Genomic DNA, 21,530 nt, shown 5'->3' with positions numbered 1-21,530 from the left:
AACAACAACAACAAAGGTAATTAAAGGTAAAAGAAGGTACTAACAATTAACCTCAGGCAACAGGAGACAGCCAGTACCATCAGTCCCCGAGAGTGGATGTTCAGTTCTATTAATAACTGCTGGAGGGTGGCTATGAGTCAGAGTTAACTCAGTGACACAGGTTTTGCATTTCGTTATTGTATGATGTTGATTTTGAAAAACCATGGAGTTAACTTGGTGACACAGGTTTTGCATTTAGTCATTGTATGATGTTGATTTTGAAAAACCATGGAGTTAACTTGGTGACACAGGTTTTGCATTTAGTCATTGTATGATGTTGATTTTGAAAAACCATGTGCAACAATGTTGTTGTTGTTGTTGTTAAGTGCTGTCTAGTCATAGGGGACTCCTAGCAACCCTATGAACAAAAGACCTGGACACTTGTATAACTTTCGTCCTTTCTCCAGGTTCATAGGGTTTCTGGAGGAAAGCTATTTACGGAAGTGGATGCCACTCTTGCTTCCAAACTTCTTTTAATTGGGGAGCTCCACCAAACACTGTCTAGCATGGGTAACCATTCTTGCATTTGACATATCAGTGCCACAGTGTTCAGCTTCACAGCAACCTCTAGTTGCAACATTAATATAAAAAAAGTTACAAATCAGGAATAAGTTTCTATATATACATAGAAAAACAACTAGAATGATACTAAAATGAAACATACTAAAATACTAATAATGACTGACAAGTATGAATTTTTTATTTTGCTTGTCTCTATTTTTGAAAGTTTTTATATCAGAACATGTATTACTTGGGAAACAAAATAGTTTCCGTTTTCATGAAATGATTTATAATTAATTCATTTTCATGAAGATTAGAGTTCAGCATCTGTAAGTCCAGAGAAGCATCTGAGCTGAGCAGGGCTCAGGCTTAGGGTCCCTTAGATATTCCTACCCGAGTTCTCTCTCTTCCCTTCTCTACTGCAAAGACCCACCACTGCCCCCTACAGGGGAACTGGAAGCACAGACCAAGAACCAAGCAGAAGTGGTCCCTGAAAGAGGACTGTAAGGGTGGAAGAGGTTGTTACAGGGTGAGGTACATTGTTTCTAAGGAAGCATCCAGAAAACAGCACAATGAGGCTGCCCACAGGAATATTTAATAAATACCTGCCCTGGTGATGGACTACGAGTTAGGCTGCTAACTGAAAGGCCCTGGGTTGGAACTCACCAACCACTCTTCAGGTCTCTTTCTGTAAAAACTTACAGCCTCAGAAACCCGATTGGGGGATCCTCAGGAGTCAGAACTGACTCAGTGGGTGGGGTGGAATTAATGAATAAATTCTGTCACTTTGTGGATAGGTTCCTGGGTTCACCCAAAAAGCAGATGAAATCCCATACATCTGAATGGAACCCAACAGCTTCTGACAGCTGACACATATGCATACATACAACATGCAATCTTCACAGAAAGCTAATGTGAAAAGCCTTCCAAGGGGTTTGGGAAGTATTTTTTTTTTAAATTGCATTTGCAGGTATTATATGTGTCAAAATATGATATTTCAAAGCACAGGATGAATAGCCTGTTTGGAAGCAAGATAAATTACTATACTAGGCCCTGGGGGATATTAAACAGTACAATAGAGACTTTGGATCAGGCAAGTCTGAGTTCAGATCACACCTCTACTACTTATAAACTATACTTTTGGGTAAATTACAAGTCACATTTCCCTTGAGTAAAAAAAAAGGGGGGAATCTCGAAGAAGAGGACATAACAATGTATGAAATGGTCTTGACTCAATGCTCAGCACCTAGTATGTATCTCAATAATTTGGTAATTTTAGGTTGTAGTTAAGGATTCTTTGAGCTCACATTAAAGATTAAAGGCCAGAGAGTGCAGAAAGCCAGGCACAAGTCAGTGGGGACAGTGTAAGAGTCCCTAGCAGTGACCAGCTGGCCAGAGAAACCCCCAGAGAAATGGGATTGGGGTTGTTCAGTTCCCATGAGAAGCCGTTTCCAGGCTTCAAGCTCAGCAGACAAAGGAACACAGCAGCAAAGCAGCCAGGAGGCCCCAGGGAAGCCCTGTTCTGCTCGTCATTCAACAGCAAATCTATATGGAGTACTGACCACGTGACTGCACTGTGTGCCATCAGTGAGCAAAACAAAGTTCCCTACCCTCAAAGAACTAACTTCCCAGGCATCTCCCAGGCCAGGCCACTCCTTTTTGGCTTTGCCTCCATTTTATAAATAATAACACTCAGACCATAAGCATTTAACAAAACTCTGGGTCAATTTTTCCTGGGCCACTGAACTGCTATGTGATGTTTTAGAAGTCATTCACCTTCTCTGGGCTTCAGCATTTCCCCTGAAATCTAAGGAGCTTGTCTTGGTATATGAAGTCCCTTCTAGCTCTGAAGGTCAAGGCTCTAGACCGGCTCTTCACAGGAAGTGTCCATAGGATCAACTTAAATGCTCCCCAGTCTCATTCTGAAAAGCACTAACAATGACTGAAGTCTTCCTTCCAGGGACAGAGAGGCCTAAGGAGTGCACCCCACCCCCGACAGCCAGGACCTGATACAGACACACGCTCATTGGGCTGTTTTTGGTGGAAGCCCAGCAGAAATTTCAGGGGTTAGCGTGGGAGTCTCACCTGGGCATCTTCTCGGGCCCGATCCCGGTCTTCTCCACCCTCCTCACGATTGCCCTGCAGCAGGACCAGCAAGAAAAGTCAGTGCCCAAACACATACGCTCTGTCACTCACAGCCCCAGAACCTGGCTCAGGTGCTTGTTCTCTAAACCTTTTCTCTCATCTGGATCACAGACTTGTCTCACAGGGAAGCCAATTTGGGGAATAGATGAGGAAGTCTGCAAAGGATGCAGCTAATGCCTAACACACAGTGACTCTCCACACTGTAAGCTGGGACTTGACATCTGGGCTGTGGGATTTCAAGAGACAATGAAGGAAGCTTTCAGGTAATAACACAGGAAAAGGTCACCCACATGGCTTTGGATTATGAGTGAGGCCTCACAGATGAGGCCTTGGTTTTTGAGTCAAGCTGAGGATTATCAAGGAGGACTGCCTGGAGAAGGTAGCACCAATGCCAGTTCTGAAAAGTGAACAATAAGGAAAGGGAACTGCATGAGGCAGTGATGGCATCAGTGACGGATCCTCAGGCAACAACTGCAGAGGTCACCTCTTCTTCAAGGCTGGGTTCCTAATGCCCCTGTCCCTTCCACTCAGTAATCATCCCTCCTTCCCAGAGTTCCAGACGGGCAAGCAGAGCTCACTCACCGTGGCCAGAGAAATGAGGATCCTCCTGAAGTGGCTGGATGTGTCCGAGCTCAGATCATCTTCGAGAGACCTGTGATAGTCTGAGGCAGAGAGAGAGAGGGTATGGGCAGCTGCTAGAGTGGGAAAGGGTGGTCCTAGACATTCACAGTAGTGTTGCTAGGGATGGGGTCAGTGAGAAACTATGTAGCGGGGTCTTAAAGGTATCCAGTCACCCCGTTGCTGACTCTAAGAATGCCATGTCCATCAGTCCATAGCCATGGCCATCACCGCTGCTCCTATCTCAGCTGGGGTCTGGACCCATCTTGCCTCTAACACTTAGCAACTCTGTCTTCATTCTACCTTCCTTATGCCATGACAGATGCTGGACCCTTAGCACAGCTCTGACCATGTCTGCGCCCTGCTCAAAAATGCAATTATTTTTAAGCTGCTTGTAAGGAATAAAGTGTAAACACATTTGACCAGTACTTATGACTTTTTAGGGAGTTCTGTTGGCTTAGTGGTAAGGAGTTGTGCTGCCAATACAAAGGTTTGCAATTGGAATCCACCAGCTGCTCCATGGGAGGGGGCTGGGCAATCTCCTCCTGTGTGATTTATTGCCTCTGAAAACTCGCTGGAGGGTCAGCTATGAACCTCTTCCGACTCCATGTTACATAACAGGCTTTTCAGAATGAAAAAGGTAAGGTCACTTGTTAAAAAAATTATTAAGAATTTCCAGATGGAGCAAGCAGTACTAAACCAAGCCAAGGTTGAACACGAGGGCATGCTGCCCTGCCCACTACAGCCGGCTGGGATGCTCTCATCACACTCCTAGTCAAGTTCTTCTCCTCCAGGCCGTTCCCTGGACACAGGTGGGCACACCCAAGGGGTGAGGACTGAGAGCAGGAAGATGCAGCAGAGCTGTGGACAGAGCTGAGGGCTGAGGTGAGGCCTGAGGTCGGGAACTGGGCACCGGACTCCTCTTCCACCCATTCCCCAAACTCACCCTCCTTGTAGGCTTCATTGATGGCCCGGATTTCTGCGTTGGTCCGAGTGGTCAGGATTTCTATGAGAGCCTTTTCATCTGTGCCAGCACCCTGGAATGTCAAGGTAAAGGGGGACTCGTCACAGTCCTGACTCCTGCAGAGGTTCGAGGGGCCCAGGAAAGAGACTGTGTTCTAGCCGGGCCGAGGCGCTCTCTTCAGCAGATGCTGGCACCATCACATTTCCAGAATGATCTGCTTTAAGTTCCTATATACATGTTGTTGTTATGTATCGTCGAGTTGAAAAGGACTCATAATTGACCCCCGTCAAGCAGCTTTTTTTATAGAGGCTACAAATTACACAGAATGCCCATCTTTTTTCCTGCTGGGTAGCTGGTGGATTTGAACCATATGCCTTTGAGTTGGTAGCACAACTTCTCAGAACTAGGCCACAGGAAAAGCTCTGAACACAGGAAGCCCAGGTCTTCCTGGTTGGCAAAATACATCCATACGTGTGGGAGGGCACACGGCTCTTAGAAAATGGAAACTCAAGTTGGGAATTTTCCTCACCCCACGCCTGCCCTCATCCTAGGTAACTCTTGTTCGTATCCTCTTTTGGATTAATAAAGACATAATAATCATAAGTATAGAGCTTTCTGTGAATTCTGTGCATCATTCCAGCAAATAATTCAACCCAAAGAGCAGTGGGAGCCAGGAGATTGGAAGTTAGGGGGCCTGGGCTTGTGGCTGGCATCCTGGGGGAATGGAGGGAAATTCCCAAACCTGCAGTGAGGTCAGAAGTGAAAGTGCTGCGCGGATTCCCAAACTGCCTGTGCAGTATCCTTTCATAGTGTGAGATCTGACCTAGCTCATGGTGGTCAAGGTCAGAGAGAGAGAGAGCGTGTGGACCACACTGTAGCTGGTGTTAGAACTCCCGAGCTGTAAAAAGTGAGGGATTCCATTTATGTTGATTATTATTCTTGTGTATATCTATATCTGAATATATTTATATTTATATAGAAGTATAGAGAAAGACGGATGTGTCAAATGCGTTAATGGTTGGCTACCCAATGTGGACTGAGAGTGGGGTGGAGCTCCCTGATTAAACAAGCGTGGAAGGAGGAGTGGCATCCAGTTCCATAATAACTTGCCTCCGGAAACCCTATGAACCTGGAGAGAGGATGAAAGGCAGCCAAGCTTCGAGGACTCTCCTTCATAGGGTTGCTATGAGTCGCCTGCGACTCGATGGCACTTAACAACAACAACAACATAAAGAGCGGAAGCAGGAGTGGCATCCGCTTCCTAAACAACATGTCTCTGGAAACTCTATGAACTTTGATAAACAATGATAGTTATAGAACAGCTTCAGGTCTTCTGTTTATAGAGTCGCTATGAGTCATGCTCGATCGACAGCAATCAACAACAACACAGAGAAAGAACAGGACGACGTGTGTCACAGGGCTAACAGTGATTGTGGTCTCTGGATGGGTGAGGGATCACAGATGCCTTCTATTTTCTTTCTCTTCGGTCTATAAATTTTTTATTTCACAGTTTGCATATGTTGTTACTATGTCAGAGGGTGAAAGTGATGTGTTTAAAGAGGAAAACATGCTAGACTGTTTGTTTGGATTTGACAAATGATAGATGGACTGATAAAGAACCCTGGTCATATGATGATTAAGTTCTCGGCCGCTAACCAAAAGTTTGGCTGTTTGAACCCACCCAGCAGCTCCATGGGAGAAAGACTTGGTGGTTTGCTCCCATAAAGATCACAACTTAGGAAACCCTAAGGGGCAGCTTTGCTATGTTACAGAGTTGCAATGAATAGAAACAGATTTGAGGACACTTAACAGCAACAACTTCTTTGTGTTATGTGTAAGATAGCTGGACAATGACTAGATATGATAGAAAAAGAATTGAAGCCTTTGAGCTGTGGTGCTGGAGAAGAGTGTTGAATATACCATGGACTGCTAGGAGAACAAACAGGCCCGTCCTGCAGAGGGTGAAACTGGGCTGTTTCTTGGAGGCAAGGCTTCTGAAGCTTCATCTGACATACTTTGGGCATGCTGCAAAGAGGGACCAGTCCTTGGAGAGGGACATCATGTTTGAGAGGGTGTTGGGACAGTGCAAGAGAGGAAGACCCTCGATGAGATGGATCAATTCAGTGATTAGGGTAATGGGAAGTAGGTACATCAGAGACAGTGAGGTTGGCACAGGACAGAGCAGGATTTAGGGCTCTTGTACATAGGGTCACTATGAGTTATAAGTGACTCGATGGCATATAACACCACCACCACCACCAACAGCAAAAATCACATGGACTGAAAGACTGGGCCCTCTACACTGAGGCAGGCTGGGAAGTCTCTTGTTCTTAAAGTTCCACATGCAAAAGGAGGATCATCCATTTCTTCAAATATTATTTGCAAATCACTGCTCAAGGCACTGGGACCACAATTATGAGGTAAAGTAAAGCCATATTCTCTGCCCTCTTAGTTTATTGCCTAGTGGGCAAATGTTCCCTGAACTCTCTGCCCTGAGGCTTCACTGAGACTTTTACTGCCATTGCCATTAAGAACTGACTCACAGATAACCCTCCACCAGGTTTTCGGCTGTAAGTCACCCAGGAGAAGCCCACCTTTCCTTTACAGGACAGCTGGTAGATTCGAGCCTTCAGAGGTGCCATCTTTGGATTAACAGAGTAACGCCCTGAGGACTAGGTCACCAGAGCTCCTGAAACATTTACTAATCTCCATTAAAGTAGGCATGTGGTGAGCCACCAGCAGTGGTAGTCAGATGCCTTCCAGTTCTTCTGTCTCACAGTAATGGAGCATCCAGAAAGTCAGGGGATAGCCCCACCCTTCCCCTAATTCACTGACCCCCCCAAGTTCCTCAATCTCCTATTTGTAAACTGGGACAAAGGAAAGGGTCGGGTAAAGTTAATTCACTGGTGCCTAGAACATCCAAATTCCAGGTCTTCAGATTATTTGCTTTCTTGTTTAGGAATTTTAAAAGAGTAACAATGTCAATTTGGTTTTTTTTCTCTAGAATTTAAAAAATTGTGCTTTGAGGTAAACTTTAGAGGAAATTGGTTTTCCATGTAATTGTTTATAGAGATTTTGTTTTATGGAATTTATTACAGTCCCTACATTGTAAGAGGGGAGCTCCAGTGACCTAATGAGTAAGGAGTTACAGGCCAACCTAAAGGCAGGCAGTTTGAATCCTCCAGCTGCCCCACAGAAGATGGGCAATCTCCTCCCATATGGTTTATGGCCTCTGAAAACCTGCTGGAGGGTCAGCTATGGGTCAGTTCTGATTTGGCAGCACACAACCTAGCACATAGAGCAGCACTCTTTCACCTCCTCTCTGGGATTCTTGCTTTTATTCATCTTAACTATTCTATCTTTCCTGCCTTGTGAACTTTCTCCTTGGGAAAATACTGTCCTTTTGATCTTGTATGATTGTTCTAAGGACCTTTCTGGTATTGTTCATCTTATCAGTGTATCTACTATTTGTCTGAAATCTGAGCCACAACAGGTGTGTCTGGTTCTAGGCTCAAGGAATTCCTAAGGGCCACAGTCTCAGGGTTTCACCACTCTCTAACAGTCAAACAAGTCTGGTCGTTATAGGATTTCGAGTTTTGTTCTAGAGTTTTCTCTGGTAGCCAGCAGCACCATCCAATTCTTGTTTCCTGGCAGTGGAAGTGGAAGTTCGTGGGGTCCATTCATCCTTTGGACCAACTGCTTCTATGTGTCTTTGATTTTCTTCGCTTTTCAATGCTCCACACAGAGAGAGACCACTAACTGCACTATCACGTGACTACTCGCATAGGAGATACATCCTGATGACCTCCAGTTCCCTTTCAAGGAGCTGGTGTTACAGTGTGCTATTTACTGCACTGCTAAGTAAAAGTTGGCTGGTCTAATCCACCAGTCACTCAACAAGAGAAAGATGGTATCACTGTCTCTTGTAAAAAATATTATCCTGTCTCTTGTAAATCCTTGGAAACCTGATAAAGGGTCATGATTCAGAACAAATTCCATGACATTGGGTTTCATGGGGTTTTATTTCCCCTTTGTTATTTTCCATTTACTCTTCTGGGAGTCAGTGAGTGCTTGTCAGGACCATGGGATCCAGAGCCACGACCTCTGGCTCCAGAGTCGTGACCACGGGCTCCAGAGCCACAGCCACGGGCTCCAGAGACACGACCACGGGCTCCAGAGACACGACCATGGGCTCCAGAGTCAAGACAGACTTGTCTGAATCACAACTCTGCTACTTCATAGCTTTGTGCTTTTGGCCAAATCATTTAACTTCTAAGTCTGTTTCTTTATGTATAAACCTGAGGGGGGGAGGGGGAGAAATTTGCCTTGTGTGTTGATGAGTCAAATAGCTGAGAACATCTAGTACGGGTCTAGGGTACAGTGTATAAAATAAAAACAGGAGCCCCTTTTACAAACAGTGTCTCAGAAGGTGAAGTAGTCGCAGTGACAGCTGGGCCAGGACATAATGCTCTTTCTTGGCTAAGCCTGGGGTCAGGCCTCTAGAGTTAACTGGGCAACTGACTCTTCTTGACTTGCCTTTATCTGAAAGGCCGTGATGACTGCTCCCAATTCAAAGATGAAGACACAGGCTTAGAAAGTTTAGGGGCACGGGCCAGCTTCAGAGTGGGTGACAAAGCTGGAGCCGGAATACAGATCCTGACCCGTCATCGCTTTCCTCCCAGCTCCAGCCTGCTTCCTCCATTTGCTCTGCAAGATCCCCTGTGGTTACAAGGCAGGTGACTCAAGATAAATAAGCCACAGAAATGCTGGGACTTCTGGCTGGAAAGAAGGAATCCTTCACGCCAAGGCTGCTTATCTGGGGAGAATGCACAGAAGTTACTCTGTCATCTAAGGGGACCTGAGAGTGAACCCAGCACAAAGGAGGGGAGCAGGAGTCCAGACAGCATTACTGGAGTACCTGGATCGGACTCTGTGTAAAACCAGGTCTAAAATCCTCTCTTGAGTTTCACTAGTTTGAACTGAGTGTGCAACGTGTTTCACCATGAAGTTACAGCCTGGGCTGGTGGGGAACACCCACCTGCATCCTGAACTGACCACTCTCTACATTTGGGCATACCTCCATGGCCTTCTTCAATTGCTTGGCATCATAGTGGGGGGGTGTCATCATGAGCCCCAGAATCAGCCTTGCCAGGTCTCCAGAGATCTCGGACTTCAAGTCAGCCATTAGATCCTGCAAAGAGCAGAGATGAAGTCATGCCAACATCAGCACCTGCCCACATGTGACCCAGGGCAGGGAGGAGATGCAGACGAAGAAAGAGGTTTCATAACAGGATAGTGGATACAGGGGATGGTGGGGGCTGGAGTCTGCCTTTGCTGATGAATGAGTCATTATTTAGTTGAGGCCAGAGGGGCCGGGGAAAGCCAAGCCGGAGGAAGACCTACTCTCCCTGGAGGCAAGACACGGGCATTGGAGGATTCTGTTTCCATCCTTGGGAAAGTGCAGGGCAGATGTTTCTAAGACAGAGCAACAGCAATCATGCACACTCAGCTTTGGACCTTTGCCTCTTGCAGGAAAACGTCACGATCATGGCCCCAACCTGAGCCTCCCTCTCTACTGAGCTGACTTGCATGGAATTGCTGATTACAACGAGCTGGGGAGTGGGGAGAAGTGTTTGTATGCAGCCTTTACCCAGTCCTTGAGACACTCCATGGTGACCAAGTCACCATTGCCAAAATGACTCTGGCGCCCAAAAGGGCAGATCTGGCTGGGACTGGCCAGGCTCCGTCAGAGGAGCAGGGACGCGTTCCCAGGCTGAGGCTCTTACCCGGCCAAAGTGAGACTTGAACGTTTGCCGGATCTGCTGCCGCTGGCTGTTGCTGCGGTGCGTGATGATGTCGATGATGGTGTCCTCGTCAGTTCCTGAACCCCCAAAGTAATGCACCTCAGAGGAGGGCCCACAAGCCAGCTGGTTCCAGCCCCCTCTCCTCAGGTGAATCTGGTGGGGGTCAAGACCACCCACCCACAGAGAAGCTGTTGCTGAGCAGTTCCTATCATTGGTGACAAATAGAGACCTAGAGGTGATTAATGGGGTGCTGCTACCCAGAAGTGGGACTCCCAGTTTCAGGGTCTACAACTTCATGTTATGAACAAGGAAACTCAGACCTAGACAAGTCAAAGGACTTGCTCAAGGCCACAGAGTAGGTCAAGGGCAGAGTCAAGGGGAAGACCATCTTAAGCTCTAGCATCTTATTCCACACCATGATGTTGTTCCCGAGGGGTTGGGGGTACTGTAGTCTTTGGAATGGCCTATGTTAAGCTCTAACAAACCCCTCACTGCTCTCCTCCCGGAACTCAAAGGGCTGAGAGGCTCCCCAGGAGGCTGGAATCTCAGGAGAAAGTCCTCCTCACCTGGGAGGCCCTCTCACACCCATCTGCCCAGCCCTCTGCCAAGCCTGCCACCCTCCGGCCCCTTCACGCCCCTTACCGAGCCCCTTCATGGCCTTGCGAAGGGCTTTGGCATCTGCATCTGGATTGAACTCATCAGTGGGGCGGACAGTTCCCTTCAGCTGTGAGAAAGCAGACAGACTCAGCAGGTGTGTGGTGGCCCCCCCAGGGGCCAGGCCGAGAGAGAAGCATGCGAGTGGGTGCTTTCTCAGGGAGCTCCAAACCAAGCAGCTTTAAGGGACAGAAGCGAGGCAAGAGGCACAGCAGACAGACCCCTGTCCTAGAGCTGAGAGAGACAGATACACCAGGGCCTGGGAGCAGGAAGGGACAGTCAAGGGAAAGGTGGTCCAGCTCCTGCCCCAGGGGGCAGCCCAGACCCCCTGGGCTGCTTCTCTGCTGGAGCTGCCCCAGTCCCTGCGAATCCTGACCTGCCCCCAACACCCCGGCCTCTTAAGGAGCTACTCCTGCTGAAAAGGCGACAGTGTTGTTCTGAGATGCTAGAACTGAGTTTCCCAACTTTTAGACACTCCTGAATGACACCAGCAATTATTTCCTTCTTTGCATATACTCTGTAATGTTATTTCTTAATATTTTCATTTCATTCAACTTTCCCCTTTTACTTAACAGCATTTTCAAATGCACTCAAATGCTCTTACAGAATATGCACCCACAAAAGGAGATGCAATATAAACAAAACCAGGCTGTTAAATAGCACTAAATTCAGCCCGATGTATTTGCTTACCAGAAATGGAACTTGCAGACCTGGAAAAATTATGGCAACAAACTGAGACTGTCTGACACAGTCGGAAGGGTTGGTGAAACAAAAAAATTAAGAACTGACTTTTTAACTGTGACAAATGTCACTTAAGGCATTTCACATACACATCCCCTCAAATGAAATGTATTTCTCCCACAGTTTGCAACGATGGCTCCGACTGTCCAGTTTGGGAAACACTGTCATAGAACATCAGAACTCAAGAGCCCTCAGAAGTCACTGAGACCTCGTGTCTAGCACCCCGTTGGAAAGAGGAGTCACAAAGGCCCAGAGGTGGGGACCTGCAAAGACGTGACAGAGACTCCAAGGCCTCAAATACTTTGTCATGGGCCTAGTGCTATCAGTACCTCAAATAGTTTGCCTCAAGTACTTCTGTGAAATCTCTCACCCTCACTCTTTATGGACTCAGGGTCCGAGGATGCTCAGGAGACCCAAGAACCCACCCAGGGCTGCTGGGTGTTCTCAGCTTTCAGAACCAACTGTTAGACCCAGAATAGGATAATCAGCCCCTCCAGAACCAGGCAGGTCTCCACTTCAGCAAGCCCAGTTAGTAGGCAACAGGCCAGAACACTTCCCAGTGTGTTAGAGGTGAGTGCAGGAATCGGGTACCCTCCACGCAGTGCCCTTCCCCCTATTCATCACTCCCAGAGGACAAAGGAAGCTTCAGATGTGAGAATCAATGTCTCAGGTTGGCCACCAGGGGGCAGCTGGGTGCCAACTAGCAGCAAGGTGGGAGCAGAGGGGAAGCTTGTGGTCAAGAGGTCAAGCAGGAGGTGGGGAAGGTCTGACCTCTACTCGGGACACTGCACTAAGTTCCCACATCTGATAGGCCACCTGCGCTGCCTCCGGGAAGAACTGGCCAGCAGCACTGGAATGGAGGGGTTGGGGTGAGGACAGGCAGGCACATTTCGGTGGGCAAACACTTCCATTTACCAAGTTCCCAGCGTACAGACTCACACAAACACACACGCACACACACCCCCCAGATGCACTGTAATTCATGGTCATGTGATAGAAAGATAAAACAGTTACCCATACCAAGACTTGCATACCCTGAACAGACAAGGAACACAAATGAAAATTCTCCTAGTCATACATTCACGCATCCTGACACGCAAATAAATGGATGTGCCTTCCAGTATAACAACGGCAGCAGGTGCATATGCCTCTGCAAATGAAAGGTACAAAATGGGAAAACTGGGACTCAAGTAACAGTGTGACAGCTTGGTGAGAAGCTATTGGGGATGATGAAGAAGGCAGTTAGTTCACACACACACACACACACACACACACACCTCATTTGGGTAAATCTGACTTTACCTTCTTTTCGTACTTTGCCTCATCAATTCATCCTCCAAGAACCTTCTATCTTCCTAGCACCTTCCTGGTTCTAGGGCCTAAACAGGCCAGGATTTCTCCAGTTCTTTGACTTCTCCCCGGCCAGTTGGCAGGTCTATACCATCTCCAAGGTTCCTCCTCCAAACTACTGAGGTGCTCAAGAGATGCTGACTGCCTCAGCCCCCAGGGCATGGAACAAAGCCTAACAAGAGGCTGGAGATTCCTCACTTAGCTGGATTAAAGCCCCAGAGAAGGGACTTGGAGCACCCACAGTTCCCTTCCTAGACACACACTTGGTTAAACCATGCATCGGTGTGACCTTTCTAAAGGCGCCTCTCCCCACTCTCCATTGTTGTCTATACTCAGAGACGAGGCTCTCAGACCCAATCTACCTGCTCAGTCCATGAAAGCACAGATTCAGTCCTAAACCAGGCTGTTCCTTCTCAACTGTAGGCCTTTGTACAGGCCATGTCCTCCATCCAGAGCACTCTCTCCTAGATGCTCTCTACCTGGCTCCTAATCTTCCTCCTTGGGTCCCAAACTCATTTTACCCAAACAGCCTTCCCCTGTCTGGGTCAGAAGTCGATGTGTCTTTTCACAAACACTTGCACGTTTCCTCTATACAGTACTATCCTGCAGCGATCTTCATGTCCTTTTAAACTGTAGGCTTCTTGGTGTACTGAATACAAATATGTAGGATAAACACATAGGGAGAGCAGGTATTTTTCTTTTTTTTTCCCATTTGACTGGATGAAACTGAGAGACAACTATGAGGCAGGTGGGCCTGGACGCTCATACTCGATTCCTGGCCCATGACCCCAGACAGACTGTCTGCATTCCCAAGAGCCTGCATCTCCATGTATGGGAGAGCTCAATCATGTTCTGACACACAGACAGTCATTCAGGTACACAGACAGAGGGCCACCTTTCACCTATGCAATGCTTCCAGGTCAAATGGCACCCAAACTCATCCAATCTATTCACTGGGCTGAGGGCTAGGAGAGTTCCAGCATCTCACCCCATCTGTCTCCCCAGGTCAGGGGTGAAGAATCTACTTACTCATCATCACCCCCACATAGCTTCAGCAGAGCCTTCTTATACTCGCCGGAAGTGTCATTCTGGAGAAAAAGACAGGAGGAAAGGTTATCTCTCACCAGCCCTGGGCTCCACTCCCACAGGGAGAGGAGGTTCTAAGGAGTCTGGACCAGGGGAAGACTGACCCTCATTCAGAGAGGACTAGAACCACCAGACAGTGTGTGCTGACTCCTAGTGTTTGCCAGCTTCTCTAGTGTAAATACTTCCAACTATAGATAATTTGATGTTGTCAATGTGGCTACACTGAACACAGCTGAGAGAAGAGATGCTCACAGCCCTGCTCTCCTGGCCCAGCACACCAGTGCCAGCATCAGCATCACTACCATCATCATCACCAGCAGATGGTGCCCGCTCTGGCTCCCCAGTGAAACAGTGCAGGAAACTAGCGATTCACAAGCAAAAACAATGGTAAGTGCCAAAATCAAACAAACAAATGAGCAGTTGATAATGTGGTGCATTCTTATTCCACCTGAAGCATCATAAATCCCTCAAAATCTCTTGAGGATGAAGGATCTCCTTCAAAAATCTCCCTGAAGTGGAACCTTAGAGACCATGGCTCTTGCACAACCTTCTAACTTAGACTTGAACTCATCCCTCGGGATCATGTTTTAGCCAAATATATGACAGACCTATGAAATGAACAGTAATATCTATATAGAACGTAATCCTCAGAACCAGCAACCCTAAAAAAACCAAAAGGGAAGTGTATGACCCAAAACAACACTCAGAAGGCAGAAAGAGGCAGGGGGAAAGAGCAGCTGGAAACAAAGAGCCCTCGAAGGGAATGAGAAGGGTGCTGTTAAACTGAAGGGTCTACATCTAAAGTCTAGGAACAAATGTGCATGAACTGCTAAAAGGAAAATGAATTTGCTTCGTAAACACTCAAGTTGCAACAAATAAGAAAGATCTAAAGTAAACAATTTTTTTATCTAAGAAACCTTTCTTATAAAAGTTTCACACCCTTATAAAGTTTCATAAAAAGGGGAGATAAAAACAACTCTCCATCTGTGGCCTGGACCACCAGGCTCAAGCCATCATTAGCTGCTCTGCCCAGGACTGAGGCTCCCAAATGAATTCTCATGGGTGTTCCTCAATGTCCCCTCTCTTCTGGGAGCCTGAGTTCTCACTGTCCTCAGGGCAAGTCGTCATCCTTAATCCAGCTGGCACACCCTTCAGATCCAGCCCCTGCCTTCCTCATCACCTCACTGTTCACAATCACCCCCGATGCTTGCAACTTTGCTGGCCTCCTTAAGTTCTCTGGATGTACCGCAAGGCTGGGGTTGCTGACTTCCCAAGGGACTTTAGTTTTGTAGGACTTCTACTTGCAGCTAAGAGCAGTTGCCAAGGTGTCTGTCTTTGGGTAAAGCTCTAGCTTTCTCTTTACCCCCATCACTCCACTCACCTTGATCATGCTGTACAGGGACTTTTCATACTTGGTCCGGAATATCTCCCGGATGTCCAGCATGTCCAGCTCACTTCGGGTGACCATAATGCGGATCAGTGTGTTGTCCCGGGTCCCCAGGCCCTGCAAAAAAGGTGAGTTTGGGAAACAGAGACATGAGAGGTAGCTAGAGTGCTGGCATCTCTAACACGTGGCTGGAAATATTATCTTCTCAGTGAAAAATTACATTTGGAATAAAAAAAAATAGTGGTGGAATGATTTGGAAACAGTGATAGTATTGTGGAAATGTGCCAAATGTTTACTTGGCAAACGTTTTATTATATATGACTTTATTACCATTTGAGAAAGGAACAAAAGAAACAGAACCTTGCCCTTCCTTCAGAAGCTCCCTGTGTTTCCCTGTTTGCTTAACTCCCTTCTTCCTCTGAGTCACTCCCCTCCTTGGTTTTCTTTATCATTTTAGCCTAACAATGTATTCCTAAGCAGCATATTGCTTACTTCTACACACCTCAGAAACTTGAAACCATACCCATGTGCTTATTTTTCCATGTTACTCTTTTTTTTTAAATTGGTTTGCTTACAACGTTCATATAGACTGTTTCATGCTATTGTTCATTCATATTGTGTTTCAAACAATCATTCTATGCATTATGTTTTATAAAATTAATCACCATTGGACCTTGCCCGTCATTACCCTCTTTTCACTCAGATCCTTCCCATTTCTTTCCCCTTCTCTCCACCCACCAAATGGTGCAACCTTGTGGTTTCATCCTTACCCATCCCATACACGTTTTACTAGTTATCCTTCTATTTTTACAATAATGGTCTTATGCAGTATCTGTCCTTATAAGACTGATTTAGTTCACTCAGCATAATGCTCTCCAGTCTCTCTTAAGTTATGCAGTATTTTTTTTTAAATCATTGTTCCTGAGTGTTGCATGGTATTCCATTGTGTGAATGTACCACAATTTCTCAATCCATTCAGTTGTGGTTGGACATTTGGGCTGTTTCCAAGTTCTTGTGATAGTGAATAATTCTGCTATGAACACTGGTGGTGTACAAATCTCTGTTTATGTCTCAGTTCTAATTTCTTTGGGGTATTTTCTTAGTAGTGGAATAGCTGTCAAATGGAGTTTCTACGTTCAACTTTTTGAGGAAATTCCAAACTGTCTTCCAGAGTAGTTCTACCATTTTATAATCTCACCAACAGTGTATGAGAGTACTCACATTTCCATATTCTCTCCAAAATTATTACTTGCTGCCCTGCTAACTTTGCCATTGCTACTGGAGTGAGACGCTATATCATTGTTGGTTTATAATTATCATTTCTCTTATTGCCAGTAATTTTGAGCATTTCTTCATGTGTCTATTGGCCATCCAAATCTTTTCCTCTGTGAAAAGTCTTTCCAGGTCTTTTGCCCATTTTGTAACAGAGTTACCAGTCTTTTACTTGTGGAGGCCCAGAAGTATTCTATAAACTTTTATTATGAGACCCTTGTCTGAGATGGTATTACCAAATGTTTGTTCCCAGTCCGTAGGTTTTTTCCATGCTACTCTTGAGTCTAATAGCGACAATCTTGCTTTGCATTCTTGCCACACCTGCACACATGCTACCTTCCTCTAGGTGGCGCTGCCGGGCCTCACTGTGACATGCTGACTGAGAGTAATGTACTGCGAGTGTGGATGGATGGTAGTCCACTTAGCCCCAATGAGAGGACCAAACAGAGCCCCGGAGGCCTGGGTTCCTGGAGCCCTAGGCTCATGCTGCAAATGCCTGGACTAATTTTCCCAGCATGCCACTGAGATACCAATTTCTCTGCCTGGCGTGTGTGCAATCCTGGGCAGCACTGTTTTGTGCACACAGAATTACTGGGTCATGGCACACTGACAGTCTTACACCGGAAAACGCCAAAATGCTGTTCAAATGGTCTGATCTATACGGATTTATAGATTCTGGTTAATTTAAAAAAAAAAAAAAATCAAGTGGGCTGCAAATTCAATCAGCTGAATAGATTATGGGCCAGCTGTCACACTTTGCAGCCTGGCATAGGCTAAATGTAGGCATTTGGATGGGGTGGCATCTGACCATGCAGCATCCCAGGTTCTGTAGCTCACCTGGGATGTAACACCAGAACCAGTGCTAGTTCTGTAGCCAATCACTGTAGGACCTGCTTGGCCAATGGGCCCCATGTGGCAATGGGCAGACCCCCTTTTATTTAATTGTATTCACCTCAAGCCCACCACTCACCTTCATGGCCTTGAAGAGTCTCTCAGCAAAGTACTCCGGGGTGCTTCGGATGCATTTCACTGAAAAGAGGGAGGGAGGAGTTATTCCAGCTGCCTCAGAAGGGAATAAGGTAAGTTTCTAAAATTATTATGCAGGAGAGGGAGACCCTGGATGAGATGGATTAATACAGTAACTGGGGTGATGGGGGTTGGTGTGTCAGAATTAGTGAGACTGGCTCAGGACAGGGAAGGGTTCAGAGCTACTGTACATAAGGTCACTGTACATCGCAAGCAAGTCAATGGTATATAGCAGGCGTGGCATCCACTTCCTAAATAACATGCCACCAGAAACTACGAACTTTGATAAATGTTGATAATTATAAAAAGGGTTCAAAGAAAGAATTTTTCTTTTACTTTTCAAAGAGAAATGAGAACGGGGCGGGAGAAGGTTGGGTAGGGAGAAAAGTGCAACAATGAATGAATGGAAATTCAAAATCTCTGTTCATTAAAATTAATAAAACAGTTTTTTTTAAAAAAAAAAGAAAGGGTTCAGGTCTTTTGTTTATAGGGTTGCTATGAGTTGTGCTTGACTCGAGGGCAGTCAAAAACAACAATATGCCGTGGAGACCACCTAGCTCCAATATAGAAAGAACCCTGATTCCTTGTAACCTGCAGCATCAGAACGACACTACTTTTTGCACAAGGGGTGAAAAACTAGGAAGCAGACCTATTGAAACCCAGGCTGTGACTCTCAAAGGCTCACTTCATCATTTTAGCGCCTTTGGGTTTCACAGGGAACAGAGTCAGAGTGGGGAGGGTGGGGGTGGGGAAGATGTTTCTTGAGATTCTGCTACACCACAAAGATGACTGTGGTGGAATCTCTTTGGAGCCTGCTGGCAGAGCGCTCAGGACCCAACTCTAAAACGCAGTTGTGGGCGACAGCTGAGAGTGTGAAGCTGAGGCCTAGACTGAGGACCTGCTCTACCCGAAGCTTAAGGCGCCCAGACACGGCACACAACCTATTCCAGGCTGCGGCAGCCTGGCTCCTGTAACAGTCAGGCTTGCAGGGCCCTCTGGGCCAGGAAGTCCCTCCTGCTCCTCCTTCAGCTCAGCTAACAAAGAGATGGAGGCCCTATAAAGATAACTGGCTTGCTTCAAGCTAACAGCAGATCTAGGAGAGTTATTAACAGAGGGCGGTGACACACCAAAGCTGAGCATGCAGATTCTGGAATCGGAGGCCCTGGGTTCGAATCTTGTTTTCACCACTGACTCATCCCTCACATTCTAATATTTCCAGCTCATTACAAATCAGATCCCTGGGGCAATGTCAAAGTGTCCCTGGAATTCAGTGTCCTCTTCTGTGAAATAGATAAAAAGAATGTTCCCTCCTGGCTCGTTAAAAGATTAAACAAGGTAACTTGGGAAGGTGCTCAGCCCAGTGCCTGGCACTCAGGAGATGCCAGCAAAGTCCACTCATGCTCATTATTATCTGAAGTTCAGTGCTCCAGCCCCCGCCTCCACCACAAGGACATCTATATCTGATTCTACTCCCTTCTCCAGCTTCAGACATTGCACCCACGCTGCCCAGTGAACACCTTCAGAGTTTCCTGCCTATCTGGTTTCTCCTTCCTTCTCCACATCATATAACCCTCCCCTTTCGTTTCTTGGCCCCTGGGCACTATGCCAGTCTCCCAGCACCCCTCATCCTATCCCAGAGCCCCTGGGAATATAGCCCCAGGACATACCTACAGCCAGCATTAGCTTCTCAAAATCCCCGGACAGCTCCCCACGGATGCTGGCTTCAATTGGCTTTCCTGTGGTCTTCAGGTACTCATCAAACACTGCAGCGAGACAGGAATAGAAGGATGTGCCCCCACAGGGACCAGAAGCTGGGCTCCCAGAGGCAAGAGAGCAGTGGCCAGACCTGACTGCCTAACACTGAGCTAATGCTGGTATGTGTGGAGAGTGGCCCACGCACGTCATCAGCCACCACATGGTACCCGAGCAAGCGGTTGGGGGCTGTGTACTCCATTCTCCAACATAAAGACAAGACTGGAATGCACATGGGAGGGCTGAGCGTACTGTCAATAAAGGGAACCTGGACTTGGAGAAGGACTATCTGCGCCACTGCCTAATAAAATCAGAACTATGTGGTGTGACTCCAACTACGACATTCTAAAACATAAAACTATAGACAGTGAAAAGATTAGGAGTTCACGGGGATGGAGAACAGGGCATTTTTCAGGCAGTAACACACTGTCCTGTACAATAACATATTTGTAAACCCATACTATGCAATTGTCAAAACCTTCAGAACTACACAACACAAAAGAGTAAACTGGACTTTAGTTAATGTATCAATATTGGTTTACTCAAATGTAACAGATGTACACACACAAGATATTACCAACAGAAAAAATGGATAGAAGGCTACACAGGCACACTCATACCTACTTGATTTATCTACACACTAACAACTGCTCTAAACAAGTTATTTGTTTAATAAAAGAAAAGAAAAATCCAGGACTCATATTTGGGTTGAGGATGAAGTGGTTTTCTTGTTCCCCTCAAGGAAAATAAAACAATAAAGGGAAAAAAAATAATTCCTGGCACAACCCAAGCAGGCAGCTGTGAGTCTTCTAGGTTGCTTACCCAAGCGAAGATGCTGCTTGCTCCGATTTCCCAAGATGTAAATGAACTGGGCCTCATCTGTTCCCCATTTCAGTTCCCCTGCTTCGTACAGGTCCTGAAGAGGAAGAGACACGACTTAACCAAAAGAGGATATTTGTGAAGAGATAGAATATTTTGGCCAAACCACTCAGAACTGCTCTCTGATCCCTGAACATATATACTGGCACCTGCTGGTCTCAAGACTTCTGTATACACTAGTGTACCTTTCTGCATTTCAGGGGAAACTCCTATTCAACCGTCTAAGCCCATATTAGATGTTCTATTTCTTGAAGCACTTACTGAGTTTCCCCCTCTTCTTTTGCATCTCCATAGTTTTGCCTCACAACCCACTGTACTAATCTCTTGGTAGATGTCCCCACCACTGTGTGGCTTCTCAAGGGCAGAGTTGATACCTTGTTGTTGTTAAGTGCTGTCAAATCAGCTCTGACTCACAGCGACCCTAAGTACAATAGAACAGAACACTGCCCAGTTCTGCACCACTTCACAATTGCTGCTGTTTTTGTGTCCAGTGTCGCCGCCACGGACATGTGTCAGCATGCTCTGGATCTGCCCGGTATATAGAGTGAAGGCTCAAAGCACTTTGATGGTTGTTTACCAGTAGAGAAGGCCTTTCAGTGGCTAATCTAGGTGGCTCTCCTAGTACTGGTCAGTATTGCTCATCAGCGCACAGCACAAGGGAACGTGTGCTGACAAAGAGCCATGGTGGCGTAGTGCATTACATGTTAGGCTGCTAACCGAAAGGTCAGCAGTTTGAATCCACCAGCCACTCCGATGGAGAAAGATGGGCAGCCTCCTCCTGTAAGGATTTACAGCCTCAGAAACCCGATGGAGTGTTGCTACGAGTTGGAACTGACTTGACGGCAGCAGGTATGTGCTGAGCAGAACGCTTGGCACATAGCAGTTGTTCAGTAAGTACTTGCTAATTGAATGAATAAATGAAAAAAATTATTATCACACTGGATAAACAACTTATAAACCACATACTTTTGTAGGATAACTTAAATCTTTTGTCCAATAAAGCACCATGAATTAGCTCTTTGTCAAATATGATGGGGACCCCTTCACCTCCAGCCCCTCCCAGGGCCCCCACCCTTTCTCCTCTCTCCTCACTTCGTTGCTGTGCTGCGTGACCCCTGGTGGTGCAGCTTACCTGGACATCCTGCTGCACCAAGTCCTCACTCACGACATCATCATTCTCCCTGGTGCCCTGGGCAGAGAGACATGGGATATATGTTTTAAATATCAGTGCCAGAGCAAGGTCTCAATGCCAGTGATGGCGCAGGGAGGGCCGGGGAAACCCCAGATGCACATGAAAATAATGACAAGCAGC

The 21,530-nt window shown here is 46.6% G+C and overlaps 1 protein-coding gene across 1 annotated transcript in view; it reads right to left on the bottom strand.

Moving 5' to 3' along the window:
- ANXA6 (annexin A6) overlaps window positions 1–21,530 on the bottom strand; it is a 55,512-nt gene that overhangs the window by 14,795 nt on the left and 19,187 nt on the right. The window contains exons 7-19 of the mRNA XM_006893681.1: window positions 21,351–21,407; window positions 20,162–20,255; window positions 19,255–19,350; window positions 17,532–17,590; window positions 15,284–15,406; window positions 13,846–13,904; window positions 12,238–12,316; window positions 10,714–10,795; window positions 10,054–10,148; window positions 9,345–9,458; window positions 4,250–4,340; window positions 3,268–3,347; window positions 2,626–2,679 (exon numbers count right to left, since the gene is read on the bottom strand). Coding sequence (XP_006893743.1) covers window positions 2,626–2,679; window positions 3,268–3,347; window positions 4,250–4,340; window positions 9,345–9,458; window positions 10,054–10,148; window positions 10,714–10,795; window positions 12,238–12,316; window positions 13,846–13,904; window positions 15,284–15,406; window positions 17,532–17,590; window positions 19,255–19,350; window positions 20,162–20,255; window positions 21,351–21,407 — 1,083 coding nt within the window. The remainder of the gene's footprint in view (window positions 1–2,625; window positions 2,680–3,267; window positions 3,348–4,249; window positions 4,341–9,344; window positions 9,459–10,053; window positions 10,149–10,713; window positions 10,796–12,237; window positions 12,317–13,845; window positions 13,905–15,283; window positions 15,407–17,531; window positions 17,591–19,254; window positions 19,351–20,161; window positions 20,256–21,350; window positions 21,408–21,530) is intronic.

Source organism: Elephantulus edwardii, unplaced genomic scaffold (assembly GCF_000299155.1).
Source record: "Elephantulus edwardii isolate Elephantulus edwardi_28Jun2011 unplaced genomic scaffold, EleEdw1.0 scaffold00130, whole genome shotgun sequence".
In the NCBI taxonomy this organism is placed as follows: domain Eukaryota; kingdom Metazoa; phylum Chordata; class Mammalia; order Macroscelidea; family Macroscelididae; genus Elephantulus; species Elephantulus edwardii.
Note: the sequence above shows the minus strand (reverse complement) of the source record. Positions and strands in the feature narration are given on the sequence as shown.